Source organism: Vanellus vanellus (genome assembly GCF_965231255.1).
Source record: "Vanellus vanellus genome assembly, contig: HAP1_SCAFFOLD_707, whole genome shotgun sequence".
Taxonomy (NCBI): Eukaryota; Metazoa; Chordata; class Aves; order Charadriiformes; family Charadriidae; genus Vanellus; species Vanellus vanellus.
This window is the reverse complement of record NW_028126742.1, coordinates 73,667-85,453: the sequence shown is the minus strand read 5'-3', so window position 1 is coordinate 85,453 and position 11,787 is coordinate 73,667. Positions and strand designations below refer to the sequence as shown.

Below are 11,787 nucleotides of genomic sequence, written 5' to 3'. Positions count from 1 at the left end.
GAGTTTTATGTTCAGTGTCTTGATTAGTCCAGTTTGGCTGCTGTAGTAGCCATTTAATGTCTGCGCCTGGACTATGTCGATGTTCCCTCTCCTCCATTATGAAAATCCTTTTCACTTAGGGTGAACACACAAACTCTGCACCGCACTCACTCAAACACTCACTCAGTCATATAAAAGGGCCCATTACACTTCTCACTCACACCACAAGATTTTCCAATTAAAACAATAGCCAGTTACGTGTAACTTAAATCTTAAACCATTTGCCATTTACCACTAATCTGCACCAAGATAGTCAGACTGATCACAAATCTAAATTGGCCAATATAAGCCTTTTCTTATTTGTTTCTTTCTCTCCATATTTCCATACAATAGTGGATCAATTTTACTTTGTTCTTACCCCGCCTAGAGGGGTAATCATCCCAATACTTGATCATTAAACTTCACGGACTGTCTGGTGGTATTTGGGGGGGGTTTCACATGAGGTCCCAATCCACCCATGGAATCAGAGGGCTTGCTCTTCCTCTGTCCCATCTTCCGGAGTGCCTTCTTACACACACACACACGCTCCCCCTATTCGTGGCCCAGTCCCTCGCGGGAGATGGGAACTGCACTACTAAGGGGTCCGCACTCGCTTCGTCCGGTGGGCTACTAAGTCCGGTGGACGTCTCACATTATCACACTCCGGGATACCCAACCCCAACCGAACGGATAACTGGCCTATACTCACGCGTTCCTGCGTCTTCGTTCGGGGCTTCGTGCACAAAGATTACAGGGTTTGCCGGCTTTCTTTTGCTTGTTGCCGAATTTAGGGTTCGTCGGTAGAGGATGTGATGCGATAGCACCCAGCCAGGGCCGCTGAATTTCAGCGGGGCGCCTCCCTGTATGGGGCTTCTCACCAGATTGCCTCTATCCGAGTCACGGCACCAAAATTGTTATATGTTGATCTCACAAAATTGACGTGAGACAGAGTCAATTAAAATTTGGAGTATTTATTAGCAAGCGGCAGCAAGCAAAACAGCGCTGGGCGGCCCGGGAGTCTCACTCCACTGACGGCGTGCACTCAATGCAGCGGCCTTCTCAAATATATATGGTACTTTTTACATAATCATAAGATCTCTTAATACGGCTATACATATGCATAACCTATCCCCGCTTCGTATTAAAATTAGCTTTAAGAAGTCATTTTCATAAACTCCTCCTAACTGCGCTTGCGCAATGCTTTGTGGTGGTGGTCGCTGAGGGTCTTGAGGATGAAGGCTGCAAATTCTTCTTCATCACTTCAAGTAACCTTTTGTCCCTGCGCAGACTCAGTTTTTCTTTTTGGTCTCTGTCCAGACTGCAGGGTTGGTTTCAGCCGCCTTTCAAGGCCTTCTTTTATTTGTTATCAGGAGCTGTCCTTGGCAATGCCTCAAGACTTCTTGCTTCGTCCATTTTTTTTATCAGGCCTGTTTTTTAGGTTATGAATTACTACTAGTTAATTAGTACTATATCTTTGACTCAGTCCCCCCCCTTTTTCTAAAGAGTTAGTAAATTCTATAAGGATTCTTCATCTAACATTTTCTCAAAGTATTTATCTAAGTGCTATAGGTATCTCTAAAACTCTGGCAGTACTAAACGAACACCTTTAAAATTACACAAATTAATATCTTAAACACTAGTATTGCCAGTGGTCTTGGGGTGAAGGTTTCTTTCTTTCAAGTCTTTTCACAATTTATTATACTTTGTCTACATAACTTGACCCTGCAGCTTAGTCTTGCCTGCACAATCATGCATATCTTGTTTACACAGTAAAATGTTGGCCATCTTGCCACCTCTTGTTAAGCAGTTGCCTTCTTGTGGAAATGTAAGTTTTCAGGTTTGGTGAACAAACGATACTGAGTTTATCACAATGGATATTACTCAATTATTACCAGGAAACAATAGATAGACTCCTGCTGCGCACTACTTCTATTATGTTGCGTTTTCATATAGGCAGTTCAGTTTGATCTGAGTATTATCCTAAATATCCTCATCTTTTGCACAGCTCAGTAGGATTTTGATGACCAGAGGTGCTAAGACCTACCAGCTGCATTTTGTTCAAAATCCTGTGTTCTGCCTTGTAAAAGCAGATGGGAAAAGCAGTTCAGTTCCTCAGATGGCCTCAACTTGGGAGGAAACAGTCACTTACCACAAGGGCTACGGAGCCAACTCCTCCCCTGGGAGCGTTCATTGGGGCGACTGCACTCCATCGATCAGAATCAATGTCATATCTTTCCACATCGCTGAAGCAAGTGTTGTCATCTAAACCTCCTATTGCGTAAATGGGGCCACCAAGGGAGGCAAGAGCAATTCCTCTCCTAAGAAAACCACAGGATCAACACCTCAGTGCAAGTCCTTAAGGAAAAGGAATGGGAAAGACACATCAAGTGCAATGTTACCTGACTGGTACCTGTTTCAAACTATGGGGGAAAAAGTAATGAAAATGTTAAAAGTGAAGTTTATAATAAATAATGACCAGTAACTGCGGCTGGCCCTCTGTACACCTGCATCAGTCTTGCAGCTTTATCCTGAAAGTCTTTCGTATGTTTGCATCCTCCCGTGAGAGGGGCTCTAGAGTTTTATCTTGACTTCACCTCAGCTTTCCCAGGCACCTCTACGTTATTGTGTGATCCATGAACAGGACTGTTGCAGCTAGAATATTTCTAGACTGCAAAAAGACAAAGCTCCTGTTTAAAGAATAAAGGCAGGGGGACGCGGAATACTGTTTTGACTGAATGTCACCCAAGACCCAAGTCTTCTAATTACACGCTTAGATATATGAGGTTAGCTTAGCTATGTGATTTCTTGGTACTGAATTTTACGCCTCCTATTTTGTTTTATTGAAGAACCACATTTTGTTTTATGGAGAACCCAAACCTGCTGGTTTTAACTTTGCTGGTATAGCTGCTGCTACAATCTGGGAATGATTTTTTTTGGGGGTGATATTAATACCTATTAAAAGCAAGCCTGCGCTGGATATTAGATGAGTGAACTCTAGAAAGATTTAGTTACAATTTCTTCCATTCTCTTCTTTTTTATTAAGTCTGTGTTAAAATAGTTGTCAGATTTTTTTCTACTGAATCTACAATTATGAGAATACAGTCAGTATTACAAAATGCAAAGTATGGTCTAGACTCATTAGAAGCATTAAGTTTCTGCTTTAAGTACCAAGACAGGTGATTCACCATTTCACTGAGAACATTCTTGCCTCATTACACAGAGGGCAGGTGCGAAGATACCGAGGCAGGAGCAAGGGATGCACAGTCTTTCTACAGAACACACACTGGGGAGATACCCTGACCTTATCTTGCATTGCCTCACCAGGTAACATAGATGGCATCAATGGTGGCAGTTTTTTCTCAACTAAGTATTCGGACACCATGTCCATGAATGGGAGGAATGGAGCGTAGCCAAGGCACAGCAGCCCTTCCATTTACCAAGGTACTGAGTAAGAAATGTCACAGAAATCTAGGGCTGATGCTTGCAGAGAATATGCCCTGTGGTGGTGGCAGTAGGGAGGAGTAAGAAGCTCCTTCTGGGAGTCTGGGTCTTTTACTTTGATTATGTCACAGCTACAAATAGCTTGAGGACTTAGCCGTGTTCAGTAGTTCACTCCTGCTTGTACATGATGCTTTTAGAAACAACAAATAACAAAACAGAATGTAGAATTCAAGAGGTTGATTTAAATGACAGCGGAAACAAAAAATTACCCATCTGTGACTCCTTAAAAGAATCCTAAATGTCAAAAGGCAAGAAAAAGCCTCAATCTGACTTTAAGTGTTTTAGTGCGTCTGGCCTTTTGTGGCAAAAACATAGGCAGCATGAAGGTTTCCTGGGCATGAAGAATTTCACTGTGCGTGTTCACTGGCAGTCATCTTGCTCATTCTTAAAAAGCGCAAAAAACCCACAGAAGTCTATCAGTTTCAAGTTCTTTATCGGGCATAGCAGAAATGCCCTAGATACGGGAATGTAAGCACAGCTGGAGTAGAAGAGCTCTCTGCTCCAGAAGCCAGGCCCCCAAGAAAGAAAAGAATAGTGACAAAAGAAAGCCAAAGTGTAAACGTAACCAATGTTACCAGCCAGGGCCCCTCCCTAGAGAGAGAGAGATATTATGCAGTTTTGCACTGAAATAGTATGTTACACACAACGTTGTGTTTCTGAAAATATGTGATGTATGCAAGTATGTGATGCAAATTTGTATTTGCTTTACAGCTAGTAAATAAAGGTGTTTGATAGCATAAAGCCCCAAAATAGGAAAAAAAAAAAAGAAACCAACCCAAAACTAAAAATAGCACAGTTTGGAAACCCAAATAAAGACAGGACAGACATGGTGTTTTTCAGCGTCAGCAAGAAATTATTTATCGCAGACTAGGACTTAAAATTTGGATCACGTACCTCTTTGTGTTCATTGATGCCTTCATCATCCACTTGTTTGTGAGAGGATCAAATACTTCCATGCTTCCTAAGTGTTCGTTTCCATCATGTCCACCTACTGCGTAGACTTTACCTGAAACACATATGCATCTTTTGATACAGAGATTTCTTGGCAACACTTCAGTTTTCATTTATGCAATATCCCTGCCTATGTGGAGACAACAAGCTCAAATAAAGGTTAAAGTTTTCAAATGTTTTCAATATCAAGATTTTAGTAAGTACAGACTTTATATTTTTATATGCTGTACTCAACCAGAGATCTGTTTCTAACTTGGACTTTTATACAAAGCTTGAGATATGTAGACAAAAAAATCTTCCCATCACTTGAGTACTGCAGGTCAGATCAGTTTTGGACATTTCTATCAGTCTCTCCAGATTTTCGGGGGGGGTGTGGGAGGAGGGGGAAATCTCTGTTCTGCTGCAGCAACACAGGAGCTACCGTTTACAAGGAGAAGTTGCATCATGGGTGCTAAGCTCCTCTGGGTTGCACGGACCTGGTTTGAGAAGATGGAGACCCAAAAATAAAGGTAGGTCTGTTCTTGGAAGATTTATGGTCTTAGTGACTTGCCTGTATGGAGTTAAGTGTGAAGGGAGCTAGTATGAGTACTAGCAAATTCTGGGTGACTCTGCTGTGTAAGGCTATTTTTTTGTAAATGGGTTAAAAAAAAATTAAATCGCCTGTTAAGAGAAGAGGCTATGTACCGTTCATAGAATCATAGAATAGTTGGGGTTGGAAGGGACCTTTAAAAGGTCATCTAGTCCACCCCCCCTGCAATGAGCAGGGACATCTTCAACTAGACCAGGTTGCTCAGAGCCCTGTCCAACCTGACCCTGAGCGTTTCCAGGGATGGGGCATCTACAACCTCTCTGGGCAACCTGTTCCACCACCCTCATTGTAAAAAATGTCTCCTTATATCTGGTCTAAATCTTCCCTCTTTTAGTTTAAAACCATTACCCCTTGGCCTATTGCAACAGCCCCTATTAAAAAGTCTGTCCCCATCTTTCTTACAAGCTCCCTTTAAGTATTAAAAAGCTACAGTAAGGTCTCCCCAGAGCCTCTTGCACGCTGAACCACCCCAACTCCCAGTTCACAGTAATATCTTTTCAGTAAGCATGCTCTCAGATTGTTTCAGAATCACAAACCACTTCGTGGGGAAGAAGCCTTACTAAATTGAAGAATATCCAACAGGTAAGCCATTGGAAGACAGATTTATTTATTAAAAGTACCGATTCCACCAAAAGGAGCAAACAAGTGCCTTTAGAATAGCATTACTGACCTCCCACAGAGATCACACCCACGTGCCTTCTCCTGCTGTTCATTTCAGGGCCAAAGAACCAGTTGTTCTTACTGATAGAGTAACATTCAATGCTGCGAAATGGGTCACCAGATCCACCTCTACCACCGACACAAAACAACACACCTGAAGAAGACAAAACAGGTTTCCAGAAAAATAGCAGGAAGATGGGGGATAAAGTTGTACAGCAGAGTGAACTGAAACTTATGTAGTTCGGGAGAAGTCATATTTCACTTCAGGGGGCACAGTCATTGCCCTGCGTAACTGGGTGCTGGATTTTGCCTTTGCTTGGCATGCTGTTATGGCAATTAACTATCTATGCTGATGCAAAACCAATGCATATTTTAAATATGCTTTTTGTGATTTTTTGCTCAGGGAGATAAACATTGTTAAATATAAAAATGTAAAAATTCGGATTTGCAGTCTAATATTCATCACTCACTTTTGGTGTAGGTTAGCCAAAGAGTTTAAAAGTTAGCTCAACCTTCTCGTGCCAAAAGATAAGTGTCCACTGTTGTCGGTATAGCTGTGAGCATGCTGCCTGGTCACAAGATACTTAACAGTTCTAGCTTTAATACAGATAGAGCCAATCAGGATAAATAAATAATGCTTTAAAGAAAGCAAATGACAGCTAAAGTTCTGCTAGGACAATGCAGCACACTAGCTAATTACCAGAGAGGTACACAACGGCTTTCCCAGTTTTGCATTAAGTCATTAACAACCATTTCTACCAAGCTACCTAACCCTGCACAGACGCACCGCCTTTTCTCCACACCACTCCCTATGGGATAATCAGACACACATTTAATTACCAGCAGTCTGCTTCCTTGGTGTTGTGCGAATGGAGTACTCAAAGTCTGGCACTGCCCTGCTGCTCAGGTGAAGGTGGTAGTTTCTTGCTTCATCCAGCAAATCCCTACATTTTAGATTCTGCTTGACAATCTCTTCCTTTGCCACAACACCCATAAGGAAACAAATGGGCAAGAGAGGCAGCCGTACCTGACAGAAATGAACACAGTTGGAGTAACTGGCTGAACTGACTGAGTCTCACCATTTACAGTGACGCAAGCATAACAGATGGCAGCTTCTGAGCCAGCTGCCAGCCCCACGCTCTTCACTAAAAAGGGAGGCGTTCATACTTTTTTTCCAGAATAACAGCGATACGAACAGTTCTTTTTAGTGACAAACGTTTGCTACAAGCCTTTGCATTTAAGCAGCGGTGGAGAACTGCCCCTTGGCCCAGGCTGAGCGGAGGAAGAAGTGCCGCTGCCTGTACTGCAACTGCACCTGCCTGATGTGATGCAGGCAGCATCCGTGACTGTACCAGGATAGCCCGTGTCAGGTTAGTCTGCTGAGGGGGTGAATTTTCAGCTCATTGCTATGCCAGTATAAGAGGGCTTTTGCTAGAATGGCTGATTTTCTTTGGGTGGCAAGTCAAAGAGGAAACACTATCAGCATGAACTAAGTGTCTGTCTATTAAGGAGGTATTGATAGTGCAGTAACACCTTTCTCTAGTGTGGACTTGACAGACTACAGGATTAAAAAAACCCCAACGTTGAGAGCTAATTGTTTCCTTCCCCAAATCCTTCCTGTGGTTCCCTAGCAGAGAGCTGGTGAGCAGGCTGAGGAAAGAAAGGCTCCTTCTGGGTAAGGCTATAGGTGGTCACTGCCCAGAGCAATCCCCAGCGACAGGGCACATCTGAAATAAGGTCAGCCTCTCCAAGGCTGCCTTGAAATGTCTTCCTCCCCACAGTCACTTATTTCAGCAAACCGTTCATTTGTCCTTTTGAGAGAAACAGTGAGGAATATGAAGTACAATCGGGTGCAAAGGTGGGACAGGTGTTAGCAGGGGGGACTGAAGCAAACCAGCATCTGACTTCCTAAGGTTTGGAATCGATGCTGTCAGGCGCCTCCCAGTTAGCTCAGCAGCAATTGTGAAGTCCAGTATCTCCAGTGCTTCTCAGAGCAGCAAAAGGGTGCTGTTACATGGCTGACAAATGTCCCTGCCTTGAAGTAAGCAAGTGTTTCTACCAGTTCTTCCTTACCCGCTTGCTTTCAGTCCCACTTCTTCCTTTACTTTGGCCTGTCTTGGTTTTGGCCGATTAAAAGCACAGCCATAGCCCTGCTCATAGACTCATGAGGCAAGTGATGCGGTAAGAGCACAAGGCTGACAAATTCAGAACCTCATGATGACAGCGCAACCCCTAAGGCTGATTATGATGTGGATAATAACTATCGCGAAGCCCAGTCATGTTTTCTGCTAGCAATAATGTCCAAATCACCTGATGGCTCCGTATACTCTGGCAAATAACCCATATTTACAGGAAGGGGTTTACTTTTTCATTGTTTCATTCTAGACTGGTTACCATGAATAAAACAAAGATGTTAATCTCACCTACTTGTACACCTGGGTAATAATGAAGATTTTTTTAAATCTCAAATTATATTGCCTATAAATTTAATTATAGTGTACTAAAGAAGGAATTTTTCTACCAAAACCATCATGCTAGTCTAGATGAAACTGAAAGTTTTGGGAAGACAGTTAATAAACAGTTGTGATCTTTTACCAGGAAAGGTGAAAAATGATGCATGAAGACAATGACAGCAGTATTCTAGTGGGCCTCTCTTTACTCACATGATGCCAATATTAGCACTTCTGCTGAATGCAAAACATTCAAGCTGGAGTTCAGTGACAACTGAAATGGCACAGTTGATCCTACCTGCTAAGATTCACAGGGCATTTTGCAGTGCACAGCATGTACCACCCTCCTCCCCAGCACAGGTTCTCTATACCTGTCTCAAATACTGTATTTTAAATTCCCATAATCAACGCATACGGAGCTTGAATAACTGACGTACCTAACGCTTTGACAGGAGGAGGTCCGATGGGTGTTTAAATAAGTTCAGCTAAGTGACCTTTTGATACCCGTATGTGTTTCTTTCAGAAGCAGTGGACTCTCATCAAGTCTAGATCATTAAACTGCTAACTCCTACAGGTAACCAGCAGTGCTAGCCTAGTGAGCATTAAATGGTCTAGCATATGTTTCCTAGCCTGCTTATAGGGCTAACATGTCTTGGTCTTTTGTTAATTAAGTATAGGAACATTCTAGAAGTAGCACAACTTGATATGACACATCCCCGTTACAGTTTTACTCTCCTAGACACGTAAAAAGCTCCTCAACAGCTTTGCTCTCTTTTCTTAAGTACAAACACTTACCAGCAAGGGAAGTGAGTGTTTCAGGCTGTAGTAGTATCAAACCAAGTGAAGTGATGGCTTTATGTACTCTACTATGTGTAAATCTAAGAATTTTCTGCTCTAACACAGATGCAGCTTTTTGTTGGCTCCCCACTCCCCAGCCACGAGCATGTAGTGAGTACTCATCTCACAAGAGAAACTGAAGAATATGACTTCTTCCTGATATTCTACTGTTAACTCACAACTGCGAATACCAGAGGAGGTGCCAACTGCCGAGAACAATTTTCATCATGAGATCTACCCAAGGACAAACAGTTGATTAGACAACAAAACCAGTGACAAGACAGGCACACGGCGCCTCAGCCTGCCCTACCTGTGCAAGTATTTCATCCAGCCACGTCGCATGATGCTGTGGATTGGCTAGCAGCCACTTGATAGCAGCGTTGTAAACTTGCTTTTCGTTTTCAATATTCAGGTCACTGGAGGACAGGAGTTTATGGAGGTGCTGTGGTGACACACTCACAAAGTCTTCGCACTCCACCACTTCTGTAAAGTGTTCGCAAGCATACTGATCAGCCATGTCCATCAAGTCAATGCGGGTGTGACTCTCCGCAAATGCCCTGACTGCCAGGCAGTTGGAGGGATGGAAGTGCAGCTTCATGTATTCACAGCACGCCTTTGCTACCAGTTCCACCTGAAGAATGCAAGCAGCGTACAAGAGAGGCTGGACGTTATCCACTGTCAGAGTAATCCGGGAGGAGTACACAAACTTCACCAGGTCTTCTATTGCATCACCATCAAAGTCCCTGATCTCAATCAATGTCTGCTTGGCTTCAGCCATTTCCGAAAGAAACATGGCTCTAAAGTAAGGTATAACACAAGCTAGCACCAGTTTGTGGCAGGAGATAAGCTTTGGACCAACCTGAAAAAAAAGAAGAAAATAACCCTCGGTCTTTCACTGGAATGTCAGTTTTGGCTACGATAGGACGGACAGTTAAGCCGAAATAAGAATCCTGAACTCAATATGCATTGAGCTACTGTATTTTGTTCAAGCAAAATAACTCCATCTGCCCTGTACTTCTGACATCAGATCAATGTATCCCAAGCAGGTCTGAGTTGTAACTTGGTCACCAGAGTAGGGCAAGGCCGTAACACAAAGAAGCAATAGCACTGATGCGCTGAACTTGCTTTTCTTTAAGAGGCGTGTCCTATTTCTTAAATGAAACATCCTTAGGAACCTTCTAGATGCATCTTGGAGACAGGAGGAGACTGCCAGGCACTTGTTTCTTTTATGTGTATTTCAGAGACTTTGCAGGGCGGGGAGGGTGTAAATTGTAAAGCGACATTTTTAGACAACCTAATTTAAACCTCTGGACTTTTACTAATGTTGAGGAATTTATAATTCTCTATATTAGCAGCAAATTCATGTAAAACGGCAGTAATAACAGGTATTACAGGGATTATTAAAAGTTACCAATCACTTCAAGATTTTTAGCAGTTGTTCAGCCACAAAAGATAGAGTATTCCCCATAAAGAGGAGGTATTTTTCATAATTCCGATCAGAAAGCACAAAACAAGCTTTTCACTTATAAAATTCTAGAATTCAACTATGTTAAGAGAATGTAGGTAGTGAAGGTAAAGGAACAATCCACTACTTATTTGCGTTACAGGAGTGCTTTCTTACAGCCTTTGTCATTCATCAGTCTGCGCTAACAAAGGGATGGCTGAGTTAAGCAACCGGTACTCCTGGCAGACTCAAATTACATGTTCATTTTCAGATGAAGGCGTTAAAGTGAGCGGTCTTGCAATGTAAAAATAAAAAAAAGGGTGGGATATTAAATTATAAAGGATAATTTGGAGTTTTTTCTATCTCTGATTCAACACACAATTTCTCTACCCTTTTTAAAAGTGTGTGTTATCAACACAAGTGTAACCTGCCTGGTGAGCAGTAAGTCGAGGCTACAAGGAGCTGAAATTGCACAGTTACATACTGATCAACTGTGGGAACCTGCTTAGAAGGCAATTTGGGTGAGGTCGAAGTCATGCACGTCCTCTCTTGGACTGTTAGCATCTTAAATGTTTACATTTCTGTTGTAAACTTCCTAAATAAAAAAAAAATACAAACACCTAGATAGAGATGCTTCAGATCCAACAGGTATTCTATGCTTTCCATACCCCTGCCCAAATTCACAGCCACCTCCAGCATACGTATTCATAGCTTAATCTTCAGGCTGTTAAATGCAATGGATGCGTGACAATATCTCCTTTAGTGTAACATCGCAGAGCTCTCCAGCTTCAAAGAACTGAAGGAGAGAGCTGTGAAAATCCTTCCAAGCCTCATTTGCTTCAAATACAAAGATGTCATCTTCACCGTCACTGTTGGAAGACCTAGGCTGCTGCTGCTGCTGCTGTTGCTGCCGCCTTTTTCCCTTTATCAGATGTTGTTTTGCCTGCTCTGGAACCATGGATTCTGAAGCCATTGGCTGTTTCTTCTTGCACTGTGTCCATCTTCAAAAATTCATGCCAAGACAAAATCCAGCCCATCAGGAGTCAAATCCTAAAATGCAGTTAAATTCTGTTCATGTTCCTGTTCGGAAAAAAAAAACAAAACCCAACACAAAAAATGATGAGACATTAGGTACTGGTAGTACCTAACAATTTGATTACATGTTATAAATACTACCTATAACCTTACTTGGGGAAGGTGGGAGGAGAAAGCAGGGAAAAAAGACCCACAGTCAAGAACCCTACGCAGGTACCTTTAGGAAAAGCCATTGTTTGTGAACTTGTTGCCCACGCTTCTTGAAAAAAAGACAAGAAAAAGAAAAGGCAAGGATGTATCCT

General features: G+C 42.4%; 1 protein-coding gene across 1 annotated transcript; it reads right to left on the bottom strand.

The window, feature by feature from the left end:
- Positions 1-1,924: 1,924 nt before the first annotated feature.
- On the bottom strand, positions 1,925-11,423 carry LOC309685796 (kelch-like protein 8; the record flags this gene model as incomplete). Its single annotated transcript, XM_082501510.1, is given in 7 exon segments — positions 1,925-2,338; positions 2,340-2,373; positions 4,414-4,525; positions 5,730-5,873; positions 6,560-6,746; positions 9,317-9,865; positions 11,208-11,423. Coding segments are annotated over 7 exon segments (1,440 nt in total). The 3' UTR covers positions 1,925-2,140.
- Between the last annotated feature and the right edge of the window lie 364 nt (positions 11,424-11,787).